Raw genomic sequence first — 27,031 nt, forward strand, 5'->3', positions numbered from 1 at the left:
CAAGGTCCTCGGGAAAGACATCCGAGTACTCACAAACCACCTGTGGCAACACAATCTGGGTCTCATCACACTCACTACTCAAAAAGCTAGCAAGTAGACCACTAAGCTCACTCCACCCTCGCGAATCATACCCCAGTGGCAAAACACTACCAACCCGGTCCCCCAGAAAATGAAAACATTCCCCGCTTACGGTACAACAAGTGACCCTCTGGCGGTAGCAATCAATAACTGCCCGGTATGACGATAACCAGTCCATACCCAAAATAACATCGAAGCCCTTCATGGGCATAACCACAAAAGGAAACGGAAGTCTATGATAATCGACCTCTATATCACAACCGCTAACACCTTGTTTCAAGATCAACTCACCCCCAAGAGGTGACACTACACAAATAGGAGATGCTAACTGTGCTAACTCCAACTCCAAAACAGATGCAAATGCAGCAGACACAAAGGAATGAAATGCACCCGTATCAATCAAAACACTAGCAACCGAGTTGCAAAACAAGAAGGTACCTCTCACAACTGATGGTGCCGGCACAAGATCCTGCGCGGTAACAGCGTACACGCGCCCAGACGACCTCTGATCAACCTGCTCACCCCTAGGAGCATAAGATTGCTGCACCGACTGGGACGATGAAGCCCCCTGATTGGCCCTCGAGGCCTGACCCGACTGAGCTGGCTGCTGACCCTGAATCTGCCTCAAACCAGATGCACTAGATGTGCCACCCAACTGTGGGCAATACCTCTTCATATGCCCTAGCTGACCACACTGATAACACGAGAGTAGCTGGCCTCTACCCTGACTCTGGCTCTGAGATCGAGCCGAAGATGATGCTGCTCTTTGCACTCCTCCCCTCTGAGGACAAACTAGAGACTTGTGGCCCAGCTGGCCACACTTGAAACAGGTAATGTCTCCCTGACTGCCTTTCCCCGAACTAGCACTCGGCACAGGAAAAGTCGATCTAGAAAAGCTACACTGAGACTGCTGAGGATTAAAACCCTTCTGTCTCCTATCATCACTCTGACCATCCTGACTTCTCTTGGAGCCCTTCTGTCCTTCCTCCTCCTCCTGTATCATGATTTCCATGTGGGTTGCAGCATCAACCATACGCCCATAATCCCGGATCATAGTTCCCCCAACTCGCAGCTTGAGGCCACGCCTCAACTTCTTCTCAAACTCGATACAACGGCGTTCCTCAGACGCCACCAACTCAGGTGCAAACCTGGACAAGCTAGTAAATGCAGCCTCAAACTCGGCCACTGAAGAACTCGACTGCTTAAGCTGGCAGAACTGGTCTCTCAGCTTCTCCCTAACTGCTGGAGATAAGAACCTCTCCTGGAAAGCATTCACAAAAGCCTCCCATGTACCTCCTATACGACCCTTAGTGAACTTCCACCACTGACCCGCATTCCCCTTCAGCTGGAAAGATGCCAAGGTCACTTTCAACCCCTCGTCTTCGATGCCAAGCATCTCAAACGTCTTCGTTGTCTGTTCGAGCCATTCATCTGCCTTAAGCGGCTCTTTAGGATCACCCACAAATTCATCCGGGTTAGATCGGAAAAACTCCCTCTTCAGAAAGAAAGGTCCTGCATCCGCAACAACAACCCGAGCTTGATTCTCAGCTCTGAGAATGCCTACTGACTCCCTGAATGCCCCTGCTATTTCTCGGGCTAAAGCGCCCATAGCCTGCTGGTCTACTGGCTCGGCCACATTGGCTTGGCCAACTCCCTCCTGTACTGTCGGAATCTCCTCTGGCACAGGCACCTCCTGCCTACCCGGCCTACCACGCCTACCGCGTCCTCGTCCTCGTCCTGACATCCTAATAAAGGAAACAAAGACGTTAGCACATTAATAAATGTGCCGAAGCTAAACACTCGCGTCCTAATACATTGGACAACAATAATTCATTCCACATAAGCACATAATCACATAAGCACCTACGAACTTCATTCCCGGATGATGATAGTTCCGAAGCGTTACTATAGTTCCGGTTGGAAGCAGCATTGATCAAGTGTCTTTCCAACAAGACTACTAGAAACTCAAGGGTCCAATCAACATCCTAGGAACTACATTCCATACCCACATAGTCACACAAACTTGTTATCATGTAAGCATATAACATTACACTAAGTCTCTATCAAACGAGACGAACCCATTGTGATACTAATCACTTCCCACGTACCCAAAGTATTCAAACCCAGTACGCTCTGATACCAAGTTGTAACGCCCTCAAAATAAACCCATTATATATATCATTGACATGCAATATTTAAAGAAACTAATTCATTAATTCATTCATTAGAGTATTACTAAATAAAAGCATTACATGTAACATCAAATTAAATGCCCTACGGGCCAACATCTTTCCAAGCCAACACTTGGACACAAAAATATGAGTTCTAACTCAAATACAAGTAAAGCCCTAGGCTTGAATGTTTACATGTACTAACAATTAAAAACAATTAACTAAAGCTAGTCTTCAAAATCCAAAAGCCAAATCCTCCCAAGCTAAGTCCTTGGAGGTAGCTTATCACCTGAACCTGAAAATGATGTTCCCATAAAGGGTGAGCCACAGCCCAGCAGAGAAATACTAAACCAAATATAAGCATTGAATAAAGCTATAGCATTCAATAGCTGGTTAACCAAGATAATCAATTATAACTAAATACAGTCTCATGACACTAATGTCTATGACATGTTTCAATTTCATTATTATCAATATGGCTCAGAACCTGGCCAAACTTACAACAGTGAACTATATATATTATATTCACATTACTTCCAGTATCAACAACACAGATGAGACTCAGGCTCATATCAAAACACTTCATACTTCCCGTTTGATACACATTTTAGTGCTGTATCAATGACATGTAAAAACACTTCAATATAATAAGCACACATAATAGTGATGCTAATGGAGTCCATCCCCTATCTCCTCCCAAACAAAATCCGGTTTAGAGGTCCATCCCCTATCTTCCCCTAAACCGTGGAGTACATCCCCTATCTCCTCCCAAACAATATGCATATGCAATGCTCAATCAATACATGTATTTTCTGTATTAATTCAATAGTCTAAATTTATGACTTAAACAAATTGATTAGTTTCAATTTTCCCTAATCCACATGCAATGTCTACAACAAATACGACTATCCTCCACCGATAGCCCAAAACAGTTATTTCTAGACTGAAAATAAATATATCAACATTTAAATAGGCGAGTGATTTAAGTTATCCAACTACACCATTTAATCAGTGAATTCCTCAATTTCATGAATTAAACCAAATTCCCCAATTTCCTTAAATTAATTATACAAATTAATTTATTAATACAACTAGGGTTTTTCCCAAAATTATCAAAGTACCCCCAACATATCAAAATACCAAAACTTAGAACAAAACTTATAAGATGGAGTAGGAAATCCCTACCTCGAAGAAAATAACCCGAATGGAGAAGACGGAGATGAAGACCCAAATTCCAATGTGCTCCAAACCACCAAACGTTCAGATTAAATGGAAGCCCTCGACTCACTCTATCTTTTTAACAAAGAACTTAGGGTAGAAATACACTCTAAGTAGATCAAACCTAAGAGAGAAGGTGTGTAGGGAGAGGGAGAAGACAGTTCTAGGGTTTTAGAATCAAAAGGGAGATGAAAAATGATCCAGAAAGTCGGGTCTCGGATTTATGTAGTCGACTCCCTGCTCGAGCGTGAAAATCCCCGCTCGAGCGTCAGACACAGACTCACGCTCGAGCGTGAAAAGAGCCGCTTGAGCGTCGATTGCACACTTCCAGAAGTTTTGCAGGCGATGGTACCCGCTCGAGCGCCAAACTCTCCGCTCGAGCGGAGGGACTGCAGAGTAAAGTACTGGGAGATGGAAAAACACGCTCGAGCGTCAAAAATCCCGCTCGAGCGTATAAGCAACAACGAAGAGCCCGCTCGAGCGTTAAAACTTCCGCTCGAGCGTGAAGGCCAAAATCTGGGCATCACCTTTTGGTTTCAAAGTGCAACCAACCTGTTTCAAACCTGCCCATCACAACCTAAGACCCTAATACAAAGAGTAAAGGCTAGAAGTGATAATGATACAAAAACAAGTCCACGGAACCAAGTCCAGAATACAGTATACAAAGGAAGGAAAAACCGGAATCGCTATAAAAGCATTTCATTAATTTAAATTTAACTTCCCCCCAACTCACAAGCTTTTTTGATTTCTCCCATACCTACTACTACACTTTTTTCAACTTCTTCCATACATTATAGTTAGTGATAGGATTGTTAAATTATTTTTATAAAAAATATAAAAATATAAAATTTATATATTAAAAAAATATCTAAAACAAATATAAATTTTTATTAAATCTATCTATCTATATCTATATATTATATAAGTAAAATGGCAAGTCTTGTGAGAGTTCTAATATCTCAAACTAAAATTTCTAATTTTTTTGATTTTAAATAATTAAAAAAATCTTCTGTAGCTTTTATTCAAGCAACAATAAAAATATATGTATATATATATAATATCTCTTAATTTATGACTTTCAAATTGAAGGTATATCAAATACATAAAATAAAAAATAGAAAGTACATAAATCCATTTCCAAATTTAAATTTGAGGGGCACTAGCATTTCATTAATTTAAATTTAAAATTATAATGATTTATCTCATAATATATAACTTGCTCCAATATTCCAATCTCAATTTTCTATTTTTTTTATTTAAAAAAAAAACTCAGCATTTATTGATTTCCACGAACCCACAAGTCTTTTTGACTTCTCACATACCTAGTGCTACACCATTTTCAATTTCTTCCATACACTATAGTTAGTTATGAGATTGTTAAATTATTTTTATAAAAAATCTAAAAAAATATAATTTGTATATTAAAAAAAATATCTAAAAAAAATATAGATTCTTATTAAATCTATCTATCAATCTATATCTATATATTATATAAGTAAAATGGGCAAGTCTTGTGGGAGTTCCAATATTTCAAACTAAAATTTTTAATTTTTTGATTTTAAATAATTAAAAAAAGTGTCTATAGATCTCATTCAAGTAAAAAAAAAAGTCACTTGATTTATGTCTTTCAAATAGAAAGTATAGCAAATATATAAAATAAAAAAAAATAGAAAGTATACTAATTTATTTCAAATTCAAATTTGAGGGGCATTAAATATGGAAAGCATTTCATTAATTTAAATTTAAAATTATAATAATTTATCCCATAATATATAAGTTTTAAATAATGATCTATTTCATAATTTATTTATATATCCATATAACTATATACTATTATAATTACAAAATATTGTCATTTCATTAAAGTCGAAAGTTGTAATTCTTTTTTCTCATTTTTTTTTTTAAATTTTTTGTTAATATGTGTTACAATATGATTAGTCTATATATTAATTTTATATTCTTAAAATAAAATTTCAAATTTGAATTCTTACTTAAATTATGTTACTATAATTGGAATGAGATCAATATTCATTCCTTAAATCTTACATTCTTTATTAAATTATAAAATAAAATTTCAAATTTAAATTCTTCTTCAAATTATATTACTAATGGAATTAATGTGTCATAATAATGCCTCATAATATTATTTGTCTAAATAAAATTTGTTTTAAATACATTTGTTCAAATTATTAATCGCTATTGTTTTTTTTCTTTTTCTTTTTTTGTTTTAAATTTTATAAAAAAAAATTATATCCTTCTAAACTATAAGGACTTGAACAATAATATTTTTTAATATAATTTTTTTTAACAAAAGAATAAAACATAACTTTTTTAGTACTTATAAACATGGGGATTTTGTTAGATTTTTTTTTAAATCTCAATTGTCAATTAAAAAAATTAAAATAAAGAATAAAGATATCTTTGGCTCAAATGTTAAAAAGTTACTTTTGCTAAAATACATTAGAAAGAAACATTATTTTTTTTTAATTAAAAGTGATAGTTCGTCAAACTTTTTTTATTTAAAAAAAAGAAGAAGTTATAGGTGATAATTTATTGTTTATCTAGAATTATTTTCAGATTAAATAAAAATATCATATTAAATTTTCTTCTTACTTTTTCTTTTTCAAATACTTTTATTTTGTTAGAAATTTGTTTTTATTCTATTTAATTTTTTATTGTAATTTTTAAATTAAAAATAATTTCTAAAAAATCATATTTAAATTATTTATGCGATTATAAAAGGTATATTTTTTTAATATCAACTCAGTGGTAGCTTGGGAAGTATTAAATAAGTATAACTTTTAATAAAAATATGTACAGAAAATAAGAAATGCGATGTGACCCAAAAAAATAATTAAGTATGTTTTTTTACTTTTTACGAAAAGATGAATAGAAAAGTAGAGATGTAATGTGATCCAAAAAAGATAAAAAGATAAAAAAGTGAGCTAATATGGTTATTCCCAAACAACCCTTTATTCAATGATCCCTTTCTAAAAGTTGTATTTTTTAAATATTTTCAAGAAAATTTCTATTGGTATTCTTAAGTATATTGCTTTTGCTTTTGTCCATTAATATTAAACTTTTAATTAATTTTATTTATTATTTAAAAAATAAATTAGCAAATAATTTGTATATTTATATATAATTTTGTTTTGGTTGCTCATGTTATTTGGTGTTTTTGCCCAAATTCACTCAAATTTAATTTGAATTTTTAAATTTCTACATAGGTCCTCACTTAATTAAAAACTATATTGTTCAATTTTTAAAAGTTTTTAAGCTCAACTCAAGTTACTTGGGTTGAGCTCATCTAAGTTTGCAATTCTAGCAAGGCGTTGAAAGTTATATGATTAAATTTGTGACAAATTAAAAAATAATAAATAAATTGTGATAAAATTATGGAACTTAAATTGTAAATTTCAATCTTCTTTTTTTTCATGCAAAAATTTAATTATTTATATTATTTTGTATAAAAATAGATTATTAATTTTTTTACATGCCGGGCATAGCATAGGTTACAATTAGTTTACTCGTAAACCAAACGGAGTTTTTCATTGTCAAAAAGACCAAAAAAAAAAAAAAAAAAACACTATTTTTAAAATTAACTCAATTAGTTGGAAAAAAAATTTAATTAATTTTTTTACCAAAAACAAAAAAAGTTAAAAATAATTCAGTGTGTTTAGTTTTAGCTTTCTTAATTTAATTTTCTAAAAATTGAATTTTTTATTTTTCGTGTTTTTTTATTTTTAGTGAAATTTTTTAAAATTTTAAGCAATTTTTACTTTTTTAGATACACCTTACTTAGATGTATCTAAATAGTAAAATATTTGATAAAAAATATTTTAAAAAATTAATAAATACACAAAAATATAAAAAAAAATGTACCTAATTTTTATTTTTTTTTGAATTTTTGGTATTTAGAAAATTTTTTTATAAAAAATTCACAAATATTATACTTTTTAAATTTATTTATGTTAGGTGTGTTTAAAAGTTTTTTTTAAAAAAAATTGCTTAAACTATTAAAAAAATTCATTGTAAACAAAAATATAGAATTTTCTGAAAAGTGTTTTTTAAAAATCAAAACCAAACAAGCAGATTGGCTTTTTTTTTAAGTAAATTTTTTTTCTCAACTTTTTGAATTAATGAGTGTTTTGAAAAGTTTGTAAAAAACAGACTTTTTGACTTTTTTGGTATTTTTTTACTAAAAAAGTTTACTTTTTGTAACTTTTTTATGATTTTTTTAAAGAGTCAGCCTTTTTAGCATCTTTACAAAAGACCTCCAAATTAACAAAAATATTTAAGACCTCTAAATAAAGAACTCTACAAGTAAACCCCATCTTATAATTTAATATTTTAACGTGTGATATTATAATTTTTTTTATATATTATCACATCACTAAAATTGACATTAAAACTTCAATTATAACGCACTCTATCATTCCTCCTCATATTATTCTCTCCCACTTTCATTCCCACATAAACTTCCACTTCCACTTCCACTTCCACTTCTCTCTCTCTCTCTCTTTCTCTCTCTCTCTCTCTCTCGCTCAACTTTAATTTCTTTCACCGTCCACTCTCTCAATCATCCCTTCCACTTCCACTTCCACTTCTCTCTGGCCCTTTTTTTTCCAGAAATAAAATAAAGGAGATTCATAATATGAAAATTAAATAAAATTATGTTTATTTTGATAATAATTATTGATGTAAGAATTATTAAATTATTTTTATATAAAATAATAAAATAAATAAAAAAATAAAAAATATTAAATATTAATATTCAAAAAAAATACCTAACATGTAAAAAATTAAAAAAAAGTTCAGCAAATTATTTTTCTAATACCAAGTGGTGGAGATCCATCTAAATCCCTTCTCCAAGGGGATTGATAATATGAAAGGTATTACGAATCCCTTCTCTATCTTCCAAAATAAACACAAAGATAATGGGTCACACTTTACTATCAATCTCAATCTCTTTCTGTAATCGCAAACAAACGGGCCTCTCTCTCTTAACTTTAATTTCTTTCACCGTATACTAGCTTTCGTTTGAGATATAGATTGACTTTTAACTTTTTAATTTTTTGACTATTTTAACATGGAAATAAAAAATTTCGTTTGGGATAGATTTTTTTTACTTTTTTAACTTTTATAAGAGAAATAATTAAATAATTATAATTTAAATATAATATTTTATTTTATTAAATTAAAAAATTTATTTTATCTTTATATGACTATTTTAGCACAAACATGACATGCCAAACAAAGTCTATATCATCCCTTCCCCTTCCACTTCCACTTCCACTTCCACTTCCACTTCTCCTAACTTTAATTTCTTTCACCGTACACTCTCTCAATTATCCCTTCACAGCATGTATCACACACACATTCACTCTATATAATCGGATCCAATTTTGCTCCTCATGTGTCTGTTTTTTGGAAACTATTTGGGTTCAAATGTTTTGATTTTCCTTGTTTTCTGATTTATTTTGGTGGGTGTGATTGATTATACTCAGAGAGAAGTAACTCACAAGTGAGTGAGAGTTGTTGTGAAAGATGGCTCAGATTCTGCTTCATGGAACTCTTCATGTTACTATCTATGAGGTCGATAGGTTGCATACTGGTGGACCTATGGACATACTCAAAAAGGTAAAATTTCATTAGAAATTTATTATACTAATGATTTCATTACTTTAGTTTCCCTTTAACTGTTTATTTTATAAATGAAGTTATTAATTATTTCACAAAATTGTGTGTTTTGCGAATCCATATCCTTTTAAAGTTGAGTTGTGCAATATTTTATAAAGCAAATTATTAATTGGTTCACATAATTGTGTGTTTTGCAAATCTAGATCCTTTAAAGTTGTGCAATATTTTATTAGGGACTTACGTGTGGGTATTGTTGAAGGAGGAAGGTTAGAGATTTTAAATATTTTATCAAATATCTTATATATAAGTGTAGGATCCACATAAAACTTGTATGGTGTGGGTCTCACACCTATGTGACATATTTGGTAGAATATTGGATAAAACATTGAGTCCTTAGCATTCTTCTTGTTCAATAGATCCTGTGATAATTAATAAGATTTTTCATCATACACTATTAAAAAATATCACTAATAGTTAATTTTCAGCATCAGTTTAAAAATTTTGTCACAAAATATTTCACTAATTTATTTTAGTGACAGTTTAAAAAAACAGTAAAAAAAAAAGTCACTAATTTTCAACTTTCAGCGACAGTTTAAAAAATTCGTCATAAAAAAGGTACTAATTGTAAATTTGAGTAACAATTTATAAAAATAGTAATAAAAAAGTTACCAATTGTCAATTTTTAAAGATATGTAAAAAATAGTCACAAAAAATTATCTTTAACGGCGATTGTGATAAGATTTATTTTCAATAGACTAGATAGAAATTAAATCTAACTATTAGACCTATTAACACTTTACCCATTTTTTAGGTTGGTGATTGGTTTACATAATTTTTAAACAATGATCGAGTGCTTACGTGTATATATTTATGTATTTTCATCCTTATAATCTTAGGCCTATTCATGTTCAAAATTTATTGGTCAATCAAAAATTGCATTATAATTGGGTTTGGGGATACTGCTGCCTAAAGGGCAGCAGGAACTGCGGTGCCTTCCAACGATACAATTTTGACCCTTTTTTTTTTTTTTAACTTAAACGTAGTCACAGAAGACATCACTTTGTTAATTACATACAACTTGTTTAGATATGTGCATTACATGTAGAGAATTTAAAATATGTATATAGAGTATTTATATAATTTTCAATACCAAAAAGTGTTTCATAATTTATCCACTAATTAAGGTATTAATATTATTTAATTACTTGATTTCAAATCTTTTATATTTATTTTTAAAATTAGCATAATAAAATATTTAAAATTTTATGGTTGATATTGCAATTTTTTGTTACGTTAATTTATGACGAGATTATGTATTTTGTAGTCGATACAAAATTTTGTGATAAAATTATGCATTATTCATTCTCGATTCATTATAAAAAAATAATTATAAATATATTACAAATAAAATTATTGTAAAAGAATAGTAATTCAACTTCATTCTATTTTACCTTAGTGAAAGGATTAATAATTCCATAAATTGGTGTAGGATTAATAATTCTACAAATTAGTGAGAGAACCATTTATCATGTATTTATTATTTTTCTTTCATACTTGAAATCATGATCCTCAATCCCTCGCAGTATTAAAAATTTGTCAATTTTGTCAGATTGAATATCTGCCGTAGATGTAATTTGATTAATAAAATTTGTAATCAAATATGAGATTGTGAGTTCATAAGACTAACAATCCCAATCCTATGCTATAATCCTTATAATTAAACATGCCTTAAATGTTCAAAATTCTATATATTGTGCATGTGTGAAATTAAAATATAGTGTATTTACTTGTAACAATATTTTATAAATTATTATGATATGCACATACCTTATTGGTCAAAAATGATGAATTATGGGTATAATATTCCGCTCATGTATTATTTTAAGAGTTAATTATCTAAAAGTTTTATTTAGAAATGTTATGGTAGCTTACGTCCTATTTAAGATTTTTTGAACCAATTAGTCCTATTTAGTAAAACGAAAAATATTTGTAGTTTTTTTTAAAAATTTTTAAAACTAAGAACATTATCAATTTTGCATAGTAATGTTCCAGATAATTGTTTCATTAACTAATGAAAAAAAACAGAGCATGAGATTAAACGCTTTTGCCATTCAATAAAATCGAGAATATTAACAGTTTTTTTTTTCAGTTTTAAAACTAAAAACTTTATCAGTTTTTTTAATTTTTTATTTTTTTTTTTCAATTTTGCACTCAATATTCCATCATCATGCTCCTTTATAGACACAAAATTTCAGTTTTGCCCCAAAAAAAAATTCATTTTTTACAAAAAAAAAAAGAATTTTTTTTTTTTTTGTACATAATTTTTTCTTATAGTTTTTTTCAATTTGAAAGTTAATATTTTAAAGTTTTAAAATCAAAATAAATGTCAAATTATTATGTTCCTTAAATAAGTAATTATAAATGATGAACAATCATTATTTGAAAGATAATTTCAACTATTAAAAATTTAATGGGCCTTAAAGGTCCAAAAAATCTTAATTATGACCTAATGGACAATAAGTTCATAAATTAGAATTTGGGTGTAAATGTCACTTATTTTAATTACAGCAATGATTGAGACCCTCACCTTCAGAAGACCCCCACAAATCTGAATCACTCATGATATGGATCCTACACATACATCAGTAAGCCCTACACATACATAGAGAGCCAAGATCACTTTGGGGGTACGGGAGTCATCTCTAAAAAAAGTTCTAAACATTTTCCTTTTAATCATGCTTGCTGACTAACATTCACAAGTTACATCGTAACTAAAGTCACAAATGTTTATACTATCAATCATAAAATTTTAAACATTTTATTTTGTAAATTTTAAAAATAAATCTGGAAAATTTGAAACCAAGTAATTAAATAATATTAATACCTTAGTAATTTGGTAAATTGTGAAACACTTTTTGGTATTTAGAATTATAAGTAAATATATATATATTTTTTGAATATTCTCTATAAGTAAATATTAGCTTTGTTCTCTATCTGAATGTATAATTCTCTATCTTTGGTCAAAAATAAAACAAAACAAAAAAATAAAAATTGTCAATTGTGCCGTTTGATGGCACAGCAGCTCCGGTTGCCGTTCAGGGGCAGCAGCTGTGGGATATCATCCCATGTGAGGGATGATTCCCTTCACATGTGAGTGCATTGCCAACCTGCAAAGCCAACAAAGATGTGTTGGCCATGTGAAAGAAGATGCAACATGTGGAGAAAGAGCTGGCCATGTGCATGGACAGCCAAGCTCTCCCTCTGTTAGTGTATAAATGGAGGTTGTGGTGAGAGTTTAATTGAGAGAGTGAGAAAACAGAGCAAGTCAGAGAGTGAGATATGTGAGGCGGAGAGACCGTCTCTCTCGGTGTGAGCGAGGGAGACAGGTGAGTGGGTGAGTGAGGAGAGTGTGAGCTCTTCCTCTATTGTAATCTTTCTGTAATCTCCTCATTGGTATAGTGATAACCGGCTACTCTCTCGTGGACGTAGGCATTGAGGCCGAACCACGTTAAATATTGTGTCTCCTTGAGTGTGGGTGTGTTTTTCTGCATGGAATAATTTCTATAAGGTCTTGGGCGGGATCCCAGATCCCAACAAGTGGTATCAGAGCCTCGTCGGTGGCGTTTCGGAACAAAAACAGCGTGTTGTTTGAAACTGCCCAGAAATCAAATTGCTCGAAATCCAGTTTTGAGCATACCAGGAGCAAGGGCTCGACGAGAGGAGTCCAGAAACATAAAACAGACACCCAACGGACGCCGGACGCGCCCTCACGCGCCCCTGGAAGTTGGCGCGTGAGTCCCAGTCTCTGCACGCGCTCCCACGCGCCGTGACAGCAGCCGGCGCGTCGGCCCAGTCTCACGCACGCGCCCCACGCGCGGCGGAAGGAAGAAGACGAGTGGGGGAGGCGCGTGTCAGACACGCGCGTGCCACGTCAGCAGCAACGTGTCAGAATCGCCGCCACGTGTCATCCACGTGGCAGCCCCGTCAGCAACAGCGTCAGCAGCCAGGTCATCGACGCGTGGCAGCCATGTCAGCGCCACGTCAACACTGTTGTGCCACGTGTCTGCCACGTCAGCAGTGGTGTTGACCAGTCAACCAGAGGCAGGAGGAAGAATCCTGTGTTTCGCGGCGAAGGTACAGCCGCAGATCTGAGGCGTACAAAATGTTTTGGCTATATCGAAGCCATTTGGAGTCCGTTTTTGGTGATCCAATAGTGGTTTCTGACTATTTGGAGTATTCCGGACACATCCGTACGGTCAGATTTTGGAGACGGAGTTTCTGTAAAAGGAAGGCAGATTAAAGTGGCAGACGGCGTCAGGGACATTGGACGGAATATTTCGTTGGTACACGGAATATTCCTTGAACTTCTGAAAATTGCAATTTGGCCCAGAATTTTCAGAAAATTGTGGTGTGGCCCAGTTTTCGGGGATAGTTTTCAGTGAGGTCCCCGGAAATGCAGCGAAGGTTGCTTCTAGCTAAACGGACCGCTCCGGACGCAACCGCGAGAACAGAATAGTGAAATTCTGAACGGTTTGGAAAGATTGTCAAAACATGGGTGTTTGTCATCTTCAATACTCAAAGGAAGGTTGCCGGATATTATGAAATGTTGCGGATTCACTGAAGAGGTGAGAATGGGCAGATTCTGACCAGATTGGACAACCAGATACAGATTGAGATAGATCATTGAAGACCAGAGGAGATCAGGCTTGATCAAATGGCAGATCGAGGGAGATCAGGATTGGTCAGGGGCGATCAGAGGATTGCAGACATGATTATCTCAAAGGTCTAGGAAAGTTCTGTAAAAAAGACACTGTCTAAGGAGACTGGTTCTTAAGTGGGACCGGTTGTGACCCCACCAGTCTTTCCTGGGAACTTTCCTGGTTGTTGAGGTGATTGGAGGATCTGGTTCAATCAAAAGAGAAGACCATTCATCGACGGATAGATGATTTGGCAACCAGTACAGGCTCAGGGAAATACTGTGGCTGTTGGAGCTACTGTATACGAGAAGGTACTAATGGTATGTGGACATGTAGAACAATAGTTGCAGAGGAGCATACTAAGCGCAGAAGTACAATTGCAGACGTGCAACAGTGCAAGGGTACGCTAGAGTGTCGTACAGAGGCGCGAGAAGAGTGTGCAGCAGCGGGTTGTTGACAGTTCACAGGAACTTCCAGACAGAGAAATTGAGACAAGTAAAACGCAAGAGTGCGTGCCAAGGAGTGGCAAGTCTTATTTCTCTATGGTGGTTTCTTTAGTTCCATGGCAGCGGAGGATAGAGTTGATGCGGATCTCTCAGGCGAGCTCGACGCAAGGAGACCAGAAGCCATGGGTACGGGCACTATGCAAGGAATTGCATAGCTGACGATGCTTTGACAGATGGAGCTACTGTCAACCATCAATCTACTGGACAGCAAATCAGGGATTGCAAAGGCACAGACAACAAGCGTATGTGGAAACGCCAGGAGGTTGTTCAGAAGTGCAGAGGGCAAAGGCTGAAAGTTCAGAGGAAAAGCTCCGAGCAAAGAAGACAGAGGACGTTGATGAGATAAACAACGAGTTTTCTATTGCTCCAATGACTAGTCCTGCGAGGTAATGCATGACAGTCAAGGGCATTCCAGCAGGGGGTGCAGGACATCCAATCAGGGGGTGTCGGATATCTTGGTTGCGCAAGTTCAAGCATAGCAGGTATAGACATCCGAGACAGCAGCATGGAAGAGATCTGTGGGAGATAGGAGCAGAGGCTCTCTCCAAATCAGAGAGTGGTGTGAGTTGAGTTGAGGATGTAGGATTCCCTCCTCCTCTTGTATCTCTGGTGTATTATCTCTAGCTTTCAAGGGATGCAGCGTCTCAGCGAGGAGATGCAAACTGTGTTGAATTTGGGCGTGACAAGATTGGCAGCAGGTTTTGTTGTGAATCACCTCACATGGGCTGAGGGGGTGATTTGTGGGATATCATCCCATGTGAGGGATGATTCCCTTCACATGTGAGTGCATTGCCAACCTACAAAGCCAACAAAGATGTGTTGGCCATGTGAAAGAAGATGCAACATGTGGAGAAAGAGCTGGCCATGTGCATGGACAGCCAAGCTCTCCCTCTGTTAGTGTATAAATGGAGGTTGTGGTGAGAGTTTAATTGAGAGAGTGAGAAAACAGAGCAAGTCAGAGAGTGAGATATGTGAGGCGGAGAGACCGTCTCTCTCGGTGTGAGCGAGGGAGACAGGTGAGTGGGTGAGTGAGGAGAGTGTGAGCTCCTCCTCTATTGTAATCTTTCTGTAATCTCCTCATTGGTATAGTGATAACCGGCTACTCTCCCGTGGACGTAGGCATTGAGGCCGAACCACGTTAAATATTGTGTCTCCTTGAGTGTGGGTGTGTTTTTCTGCATGGAATAATTTCTATAAGGTCTTGGGCGGGATCCCAGATCCCAACAGCAGCATCCCTAAACCTTTACTAATTAATCATAGAGAAGTGAGATTCATGTTTTGCAACTATGAGAGTCGAACACGAGATTTAAAAATTACACCATAGCGAGATGACAAATTCTTTACTGCTTGCTTCCTGACAGTTCACTTTCTATCACTTAATTAGGAAAACCCTGAATCCTCTTTCAATCAAGAAGTTATTTGGTGGTTTTGAGATACGGCCACATGGTGTGCCTGGTACATTTTGATTGACGGAGAGAGTGAGACTCATGATTTTGTGTTGTATAATTGAGTTACAAGAGGGGATATGGTGATTTGTGATTTGCCAGGGAGGGACATGGCCACATGGTGTTCCTGGACGAAGAAATAATTTTTCCATTCAACCTACCTGTTTCATACCTTGATTCTCTATCCTTTGCAACCCTTTTTCTTTTCTTTTCTTTTTTTTTATTATTTTAAAAAAAAAAGAAAAAAAAAAGAAGCAATCTTCTCTGATCACCCTTCGAGAAAATCTGTTTTCTTGAAAAATTCTATTTATGGACTAGCATTTGGAAAATTATATCCAATTTATGTTTGTTAAGTGTTCATTTTAATCTTCCTTGAAATTTGGAGATCATTACTTGGTGGTTGGAAAAAAAATTTAATGTTAAAATTAGCAGTTAATTAACTTAATTTCGATATGTTTTATTTCTTAGTTTACATTTCGGATTGGTGAATGAATTCTTGTAGATTACTGGTTTGGGCATAGGGACTCCCAAAATCTATGCAACTATTGATCTAGAAAAGGCTAGGGTTGGCCGAACCAGAGTCATCCAAAATGAACCTCAAAACCCTAGGTGGTACGAGGCTTTCCACATTTACTGCGCTCATATGGTTTCAAATGTAATATTTACTGTCAAAGATGATAATCCGATTGGGGCAACTTTGATCGGAAGAGCTTATGTACCTACTCAAAAAATTTTGGACGAGGAAGAAATTGATGAATGGGTTGAGATCTTGAACGAAGAGAAAAAGCCTATACGTTCTAAGCTCCACGTAAAGCTACAATATTTTGATGTCACGCGAGATCTTAATTGGGCGGGTGGCGTTAGAAGTTCCAAGTTCCCTGGAGTTCCATACACATTCTTTCCACAGAGACAAGGATGTCGGGTTTCTTTGTACCAAGACGCTCACTTGCCTGATAAATTTGTCCCGAAAATCCCCCTTGCTGGAGGAAAGTTTTATGAGCCCCATAGATGTTGGGAAGATGTTTTTGATGCAATAACTAATGCGAAACACTTGATTTACATTACGGGTTGGTCTGTATATGCAAAAATTTCATTGGTAAGGGACTCGAGGAGGCAAAAGCCGGGAGGAGACATGATGCTGGGTGAATTGCTTAAAAAGAAGGCGAGCGAGGGTGTTCGGGTACTTGTGCTTGTTTGGGATGACCGGACTTCTGGGGGTCTTTTTAAAGATGGACATATGGAGACCCATGACGAAGATACTGAACAGTATTTTGAAAAGAGCGAGGTTCATTGTGTCTTGTGCCCGCGTAATCCTGACGATGGTGGAAGCATAGTTCAAGATATAGAAGTTAAAGCGATGTTCACTCATCACCAGAAAATTGTGGTGGTGGACAGTGAGATGCCTAGTGGGGGAACAAAGAAGCGGAGGATTGTGAGTTTTGTTGGTGGAATTGATCTTTGTGATGGAAGATACGATACCCCTTTCCATTCGCTTTTTAGGACTTTGGACACGGCGCATCATGATGATTTTCACCAACCAAACTTAAGCGGTTCTTCGATTACAAAAGGCGGACCAAGGGAGCCCTGGCATGACATTCACTCCAGACTTGAAGGACCCGTTGCGTGGGACGTTTTGTTTAATTTTGAGCAGCGATGGAAAAAGCAAGTCGAGAAAAATGTACTCGTTAATTTGAGAGAGCTCGAAGATCTTATCATTCCTCCATCTCCGGTTATGTTCCCAGATGACCACGAAACATGGAATGTTCAATTGTTTAGATCAATTGATGGTGGAGCGGCTTTTGGGTTTCCTGACACTCCCGAAGAGGCTGTAAAATCTGGGCTAATTAGCGGTAAAGACAACATAATTGACAGAAGCATTCAAGATGGTTACATTCACGCTATCCGAAGAGCCAAGAACTTTATTTACATAGAAAATCAGTATTTTCTTGGAAGCTCTTTTGGGTGGCACTCTGATGACATTAAGGTTGATGATATCGGTGCTATGCATCTAATCCCAAAAGAACTTTCTTTAAAGATCGTTAGCAAGATTGAGGCCGGTGAGAGGTTCACTGTCTACATTGTGGTACCAATGTGGCCCGAGGGAAAGCCAGAGAGTGGAGCGGTTCAAGCAATATTGGATTGGCAGAGGAGGACGATGGAGATGATGTATAAAGATGTTATTGAGGCTCTTCGTGCCAAAGGCATTGAAGAGGACCCTCGGAACTATTTGACATTTTTTTGCCTTGGCAACCGCGAGGTGAAGCGAAGCGGTGAATATGAACCTTCGAATAAGCCTGATCCTGACTCAGATTATTCCAGAGCCCAGGAGTCTAGGCGATTCATGATCTATGTTCATGCCAAAATGATGATCGGTGAGTTACTGTTTTACTTTGCAATCCTAATTTTGTTTTGGAATTTTCATACTTCAAAAGATATAATTCTAATATGTAAAAAAAAAATTTGGGTTTCTTCTGATATAATTTTAATCTTTTTGTTTACTACTTTGTTTGGAGTCAATCTAATAAATTGACCAGTAAAAATAACAAACTTGGGTATAGTTTTTTGAAATTGAGGGAAATTAAATTGAGTAAAAATTAGACATTTCTTATGAATAATTTCATTTGGTTTGATGTAAGTCAACTTGTTGGGGGGGGGGGGGGGGGGGGAAATACCAATGTCTATTGCAGTTGATGATGAATACATAATCATTGGATCTGCCAACATCAACCAGAGGTCGATGGATGGTGGTAGGGACTCCGAGGTAGCCATGGGAGCATACCAACCATATCACTTAGCAACAAGGCAGCCAGCGCGGGGCCAAATTCATGGGTTTCGAATGGCATTGTGGTATGAACACGTTGGCTTGCTTGATGACACATTCCTCTATCCACAAAGTGTTGAGTGTATTGGGAAGCTAAATCAGATGGCCGATAAGTATTGGGATCTCTATGCGAATGAGAGTTTTGACCGTGATCTTCCTGGCCATTTGCTTCGCTACCCTATTGGAATTGGCAGTGAAGGTGAAGTCACTGATCTTCCAGGGACTGGGGAGTTCTTCCCTGACACCAAGGCTCGCATTCGGGGTGCTAAATCTCCTTACTTCCCTCCTATCCTTACAACATAGTGAAATTTCATACTTGAATTTTAACTTGTTCTACTGAGTTTGCTGTTGTAGTCATCCTAAGTTGTGTGCCATATGCCTATATTATGCAGATATGTTGTAGTCATCCTAAGTTGTGTGCCATAGGCCTATATTATGCAGATCTGTTCATATAAGGTTATTAATGGTGTTGTGTGATTTTGATGCTGAACAGCATATGCAATTTATGAGATGTGTTTTGGTCTATCTTCTAGACATGCAATTTGCCATTTTTGTTACTATTCCTGGTTTTTTTTACTTTTTTTAAGAGTGATATTAGTTTAATATTAGACTGATCAAATTAAATTAAACATTTAAGTTCCGTTTGTTTCGACGTAAATTGATTTTATTGATTTTTTCTTGCAAATTGATTTTACATAGAAAAAATGATAATGATTTTGTTTTTGCTTTTCGATGTTTGGTTGATATTTGAAACAAAAATATTTTATTGCTAAAAAGAGAAATTTTGATCCAATAAAGTGTCATTTATGATTTTTTAGTGAGGTAAGATATTTATTTGAAAATGCTAAATGTTTTAAAAATATAGTGAGTGAGATAAAAATTGACTTACGAAACTTTTTAAGATAAGTCATTTTTAAAAAAGGGAAAATTATTGATAAATCCCATTTAGAAGTGTTTTAACCCAAGAAGTCCATAATTGAATTTTTTAACCCATTTAGTCCCATGTATGTATAGTTTTATTCCATAAAGTCATTTTTCTTGATTTACACTATTTTCTTGGACACTTATGCCCTTATATTTAATTTTGATACCCTTATAAATATTTTTTGAACGGTTAGCAATTTTATGATGTGAACATTCATATTTTAAAATTCACATTGGTAGGAATGTAAAATTGGCCCGTGGGCAGCCCGAAACCCGCCTGCGAGCCGGGGCGAGCCCGGCCCGTTGACAATGTGTATATTTAGACTGACATGTTAACATTCACATTAATAGGAGTGTAAAATTGGCCCGCGTCCCGTGGCGGTGCGAAACCCGCCCGCAGCCCATGGGCGGCCCGGGGTGTGCCCGGTCCGGCCCGTTAACAATGTGAATATTCACATTGACATGTTAACATTCACATTGATAAAAGTATAAAATTGGCCCACGGCCCGGAACATGCCCGGCCCGTTGACAATGTGAATATTCACATTGACATGTTAACATTCACATTGATAGGAGTGTAAAATTAGTCCGCGTCCCGTGGTTGCCCAAAACTCGCCCACAGCCAGTGAGCGGCCCGGGGCGGGCCCGGCCCGGCCTGTTAACAATGTGAATATTTACATTGACATGTTAACATTCACATTGATAGGAGTGTAAAATTAGCTCGCGCCTCGTGGCTGCCCGAAACCTGCCCACGGGCCGTGGGCGGCCCGGGGCGGGCCCGGGGCGGCCCGGCCTGTTGACAATATGAATATTCACATTGACATGTTAACATTCACATTGATAAGAGTATAAAATTGGCCAACGGCCTAAGGCGGGCTCGACCCGGCCCGTTGACAATGTAAATATTCACATTGACATGTTAACATTCACATTGATAAGAGTGTAAAATTGAGCCGCAACCCGTGGGCGGCCCGAAGCCTGACCGCAGCCCGAGGTGGGTTTGGCCTGGCTCGTGATAATGTGAATATTCACATTGGCATGTTAACATTAACATTGATAGGAGTGTAAAATTTGCCCGCTGCCCGAAGCTTGCCCACTGCCTGGGGTAGGCCCGACCCGGCCCGTTGACAATGTGAATATTCACATTGACATGTTAAAATGCACGTTGATAGGAATGTAGAATTGGCCCGCGGCCCGTGGGCTGCCCGAAGCCGCCCATGGCCCGGGGCAGGCTCGTTTGGGTCCAGGCTCGAGCATGTCCGAGACCCTAGGTTAGGGCCTAGGTCATCACTTTGAAGCCCGGCCCGGCCCATCGGCCCGCTTAAGGCCCATTCAAGGCTTGATCCGAGGCCCAGCCTGCCCGAGACGCAATGTATTTTTTTGTGGAAAATAATAAAATTTTGGTAGAAAAAATTAAAAAGAATTAAAAAAAAATGGCCAGACCTGCCCAAGCCCAACCTAAGCTCGTGGTTAGGCTCAAGCCCACCGGCCCTACCCGAGGCTCGACCCATCAAAAGCCGGAATACCCTTATGCCAGGGCTAGGGCCTGGCCTAATTTTTTGGCTCGTGGGCCGACCCGGCCTGGCCCGAGAAAGGCTCGTTTGGGCCCAGGCTCGAGCCTAGTCCGAGACCCTAGGCTAGGGCTTGGGCCATCACTTTGAAGCCCGGCCCGGCCCATCGGCCCGGTTAAGGCCCATTCAAGGCTCGGTCCGAGGCCCGGCCCGCGCCGAGGCCTAGTGTCTTTTTTTGTGGAAAATAATAAAATTTTGGTAAAAAAAATTAAAAAGAATTAAAAAAAAATTGCCAGACTCGCCCCGGCCGCCCACGAGCAGTGGGCGGGTTTCGGACAACCACGAGGCACGAGTTAATTTTACACTCCTATCAATGTGAATGTTAACATGTCAATGTGAATATTCACATTGTCAATGGGCCGGGTCGGGCCGGCCCAGCCCTGGGCCGCTGGCCAATTTTATACTCTTATCAATGTGAATGTTAATATGTCAATGTGAATATTCACATTGTCAACAGGCTGGGCCGGGCCCGCCCCGGGCCGCCCACGGGCCGTGGGCGGGTTTTGGGCAGCCACGAGGCACGGGCTAATTTTACACTCCTATCAATGTGAATGTTAACATGTCAATGTGAATGTTCACATTGTCAATAGCCCGGGCCGGGTTCGCCTCGGGCCGCGGGCTGGCTTTTTGCCACCCATGGGCCACGGGCCAATTTTATACTCTTATCAATGTGAATGTTAATATGTCAATGTGAATATTCACATTGTCAACGGGCCGGACCGGGCTCGTCTCGGGCCGCCCATGGGCCGCGGGCGGGTTTCGCGCCGCCATAGGACGCGGGCCAATTTTACACTCCTATTAATGTGAATGTTAATATGTCAATGTGAATATTCACATTGTCAATGGGTCGGGTCCGCCTCGGCCCGACTCGAATTTTTTCGGGCACCCACAAGGATCGACATGGGCCGAGCCCCTACACATTAACGATATGAGCATTCACATTGACGATGTGAACATTCACATTAGCGGTATTTTGATAATTATGTCACCCATAGGACTTATTAAAACGTAAGAAGATAATGTGAACTAAATGGAACATAAGTAGATGAAAATGGTATTTTGGTCTTCTTATCTCAAATAGGACCTAATGGAATAGTAAAAAAGAAAATGGGTTGGATGGAATAAAACTCTTAGAAAGTGGATTTATCAAAAAAGTTCCCTTTAAAAAAATGATACAAAAATATTTTACTTGCTTTTTCTTTAAACAAATAACGAAAAATAAATAAAATATTTTTAACACATACAGTTTATGTCAAAACAAACAGAATGTTAATGTTGGACTTTACATGGCTCTAGCAACATTACCTGATGTGCCCATCTAAACATCAACATTAACATTAATATTTTGCACAGTTTAGTAGATGATTTGAGTAGTACAATGTAAAATTCAAATGTGATTAGTGTGTTTAGTTTCAGTTTTTTAAATTTAGTTTTTAGAAAATTTAATTTTTTATTTTTCCTATTTTTTTTGTTTTTAGTGAATATTTTTAAAATTTTAAGCAATTTTTTATTTTTTTAAATACACCCGATTTAGATGTATCTAAATAATAAAATATTTATAAAAAAATATTTTAAAAATTAATAAATACAAAAAAATACAAAAAAAAATACTGAATTTTTAATTTTTGGTATTTAGAAAACTTTTAAAGATTTTTTTCACAAATATTATACCTTTTAAATGTATTTATATTAGGTGTGTCTAAAAATAAAAATAACAAATGCTTAGAATATTAAAAAAATTAGTAAAATCAAAAAAATACCAAAAAAGAAAACGTAAAATTTTTTAAAAAATAAATTGTAGAAGCTGAAACCAAACATTTTAATTTTTGTTGCTCTGGATAATGTTAAGAGTGACCATTGGTTCACCTACTCCACCAATTCGCATATTTTAAGATTTGAGATTAATATCTAAATTCATACAACCGACTTTGGGTGAACTTTTAAACTCTTTACTTCGCAAGTTTTAAGGTTTGAAATTGACATCTAAGTTCATACAATTGAGTTGAGTTGAACTTTTAAGCTTTCGTTTGGCATATTACAAGATGAGATTTTTTTTTTGGTTAAAATAGTCACAAAAAGATAACATAAATTTTTTAGCTTAATAAGACGAAAATGTCACATTTAAATCATAATCATTTTATTTTTTTCTCTCACAAAAGTCAAAAAAATCAAAAAAACTTAATCCAAATAAAACTTTTTAATCTCAAATTAAAAAAGTTAAAAAGTCAACTCACATCTTAAACCAACCCATGAGTTGGGTTTGAAAGCAATCTTTGAATTCAACTTGGCTTGATCTGATTATTAATATATTTTATATAACTTATATATTATATAAATGAATATATATTATTTATTAAGTTTTAATGAACCAAAGTTAATTGTTTGTTTCAAATTAATTGCAAAATTATATTTTTTGTTTTTGTTTAATATATTGAGTTATTCGACGGCTTGTGATTGTAAATTGTAATGTACATTTATGGCCCGTCTAGTAGGGATTGAACTTTTCGAGCTGACCACAGGCTCAGCCGGACTTGGACACGATGTTTTTTTTTATATTTTCAAAGTTTTGTTTGGTACAATCTACAAAAAGTTAAAAAATCAAAAAATTATTTAAAAAATTAAAAAATTCAAACTATTTGATTGAGAAAAGCTTGTTAGGAAAGCTTAGAGGACAAAATTATTATCTTGTCATTTGAATTCAACTACCCAAAGTCAAAAAATTAAAAGTTAAAAAGTCAACAAGAATAGAATGGTCATTTTAATTTTATTACACATCTTTTTATAAAAAATCAAAAATTTATGTAAAGCATACATAATTTTTTTTCTCTATTTTGTTAGCCAAAAAATCAAAAAATCAATATAATAAGACAGAAGGGTTTTTGAAAATATATAAAATGTATTAGAGATACATTTTAAATCAATGGTCTATATCAATCCTGAGTATATATCAATGGCTCAGATCTATGTAGTTCTCGTCCAAACATTTAGGCTTCCACCTACCCACGTCTCCTCTCCATTCTATCTTTATCTCTGTCTCTCTCTCTCGCCCTCTCTGTTCTCATCCACGTCTCCCTCTCTCTTCTTCTTCTTCTTCTATACCCTCCCTCTTCAGTCTCGACTCACAAGGTAAGATTTATGCTATCCCCCCCTCTCTGTTCTTCTTTCCTACCCTCCATTTTCGCTCGCTCCCATTCTCTCTCTGTTTCCCTAGCATTTTTCATCTTCCTTATCTGGGTTTATAACTTGTTTATCTGGGTTTGATTGTTTAACTATGTTTAAAATGGGTTTGATTATACACAAACTGATTTTGTCAGGCAATCAGTTTTTTGCATATTATTTGTGTCTATACATCTAACTTTTTGGCTTGCCAATCAAACATCTTCTATGAACTGGTTTGTATCTCTGTATCTGATTGATTGGGGTAAATGATTTATTTTCATTTTATATTGTTGGGTTTGATTTATATCTCTTTATCTGATTGATTGGGGTAAATGATTTCTTTTCATTTTATATTGCTATCAGTTTTTTGCATATTATTTGTGTCTATACATCTAATTTTTTGGCTTGTTAATCAAAAATATCTTCTGTGAATTGGTTTGTATCTCTGTATCTGATTGATTGAAGTAAATGATTTCTTTTCATTTTATATTGTTGGGTTTGATTTATATCTCTCTATTTGATTGATTGGGGTAAATGATTTCTTTTCATTTTATATTGCTGGGTTTGATTTATGTGGTGCTTCTGGGTAATCTCTTTTGCCTAAAAAAAATCCTTAATCGATTGTTAGGCTAGGAGTTTGAGGTATTCTGCACACACTTGCCTTTTTTCTCTCTTTCATTTGCAATATATATATATTCTGCACACACTGGCTTTGAAGTATATATATATTTTTGATTATTTTTTTGGGTTCGGCAACAAAGAAATTTGGTTAATAAATTAAGAGAGAATATTCAAGAGAAGGTGGAGGTCAAGAAGTCATTTTCAACAATTTTATTAGTTTGGTTGAAACTAATTCTTTTCTATTATATTAAAATTGCTGTAAATTAGAGGATGATTAGTCAATTGCAGATTTCTTCATGGCAAAACATGCACTCAATGTTACAAACTGATTAAATGTGGTGACTATTGTAGGTACATACTTCAAAGCCAGTTAATTGTGAAAAAAAAAATGTAATGTTTGGACAAAATAGGTTGCAGTTTATTCACGCCAAAAGAAATAGGTTGCAGTTTACAGCAATTTTAGGTACACACTTACCTTTTTTCTCTTTTTCATTTGCAATATTTTTTTTGGTTCAGCAACAAAGAAATTTGGTTAATAAATTAAAAGAGAATATTGAAGAGAAGGTGGAGGTCAAGAAGTCATTTTCAACAGTTTTTGCTGTTTTTTTAAGTTCATTTCCATGTCCTGTTACTATTGCCACTTAATAGTTTATTTATAATTAGGTCGGCTGGTCTTCTCTCTCTATTAATGCTTGGGCTACATTCCGGTGTTTGTGAATGCATAGGACACATTCCAAACTCATCATTTGTTAGTTGTATACATATGTGTCAAAACCCTTTAATAGTAATTCTACTAATTGTGTCTCTGTATCTAATTTTTTTGGCTTGCTAATCAAACATGCACACACTTACCTTCCCTTCAAACTAGCAAGGTAAGATTGATTGTTTTGATTTTGGTTACTTCGCGAAGAGGAGTTTTTCGGATGATTTATTGTTTAGTAGTGTTAGGTATACGATTACACCATTTTTGGAAATCCACTGATACAGATGGGATTAGTAACATTAAGTGTAGATACACAGAAATGCGGATTATAAATGGTTTTGGTTTATGCTTATATGGTGTTTGAAGAATTATCTCTTCACATAACTATGTAACACTCTTTAACTATTACTTTTTCCGTGAATCGTATAGTTATATGTAAATGAGGTTTGTTGTTAGCAGTTACCCAATTTGATATGTTGGTTTGATGCTCAATAATATTTAGGAGCAATCATGTATGTATTGTTTAAATGTGTTTTCAAATATAATTGTTTATTTATTTTGGATATGCAATGATCTGAGACATAATTTTGGATGTGAAGAATGCATGAACAAATGGGAGAAATAGGGAATTTCTTAAGTAGGTAGGAGGGGTTTTTGAAACATGTATCAAAATGTATTAGAGATACAATTCTGATCAATGGTTAAAATTCAACATGTCTAAACTCCAGATACCAATTATTCTTTATTTTTTCTTTTCCCCTCCCCTTTCTGCGTCTGTTACATTAATTTTGTTTCCTAGCTCTTTAATTTTGTAGTTCTTTTTTATTTTTTAGATAACTAAATGAAGAATTTTGTTCAAAATCAAAATTACAGCGCTGATAGGAAATTGACTGACTGGAATACAGGAGAAACTGAGCCTGGGCTTCTCCTGATGATGGTTTATCAGACAAACTTATGCCACTGGGACTCAAGCATGTGTTCCAACTCTAAGGTTTATTTGGCAGCACAACTCACATTGTTGTTTATTGTTGGTTTTCAAATAATTTCTTCTTTTATGTGTTTGTTTTTTTAAAATTTTTAATTTTTTTGTTTTTAATTCAATTGGCCTTCCATGTGTTGTTCATGTGTTTTGTATTCAGTTGGCCTTCCATGTGCTTGATAAAAAGATTTAGTTAGAAGGATCATTTGTTGACATATGTATTATCATGTGCAACATGTCTCCTATTTGGAACTCTAGAACCTTTGCACACTTGAGAAAGTCTAATATCTATATTCAAACATATTATTGTGATTTGTGAATATGGTACTGCAAGTCGAAGGAAAAATCAAACACTAAATTTTCATTATTGATGAGTTCGTTTTTTAACTTTTACATTTGATTCATTGTTTCTAGATTTATAGATGTTCATTTAGGTGATCTTTGTGTAGTTACTTCAATTTATAGTTATAGTTACAGTTATAGTTAGTTCAATTTATA

At 35.4% G+C, this 27,031-nt stretch overlaps 1 protein-coding gene across 1 annotated transcript; it reads left to right on the forward strand.

Moving 5' to 3' along the window:
- The first annotated feature begins 8,715 nt into the window (after positions 1 to 8,715).
- On the forward strand, positions 8,716 to 19,101 carry LOC114284599 (phospholipase D alpha 1-like). The gene is made up of 3 exons (XM_082909409.1): positions 8,716 to 9,107; positions 16,258 to 18,127; positions 18,443 to 19,101. Exons 1-3 carry the CDS (start codon positions 9,015 to 9,017, stop codon positions 18,877 to 18,879), a joined length of 2,400 nt encoding a protein of 799 aa, XP_082765535.1. The 5' UTR covers positions 8,716 to 9,014; the 3' UTR covers positions 18,880 to 19,101.
- The last annotated feature ends 7,930 nt before the right edge of the window (positions 19,102 to 27,031 follow it).

This window comes from Camellia sinensis, chromosome 15 (assembly GCF_055761805.1).
Source record: "Camellia sinensis isolate YWXY chromosome 15, ASM5576180v1, whole genome shotgun sequence".
NCBI lineage: Eukaryota > Viridiplantae > Streptophyta > Magnoliopsida > Ericales > Theaceae > Camellia > Camellia sinensis.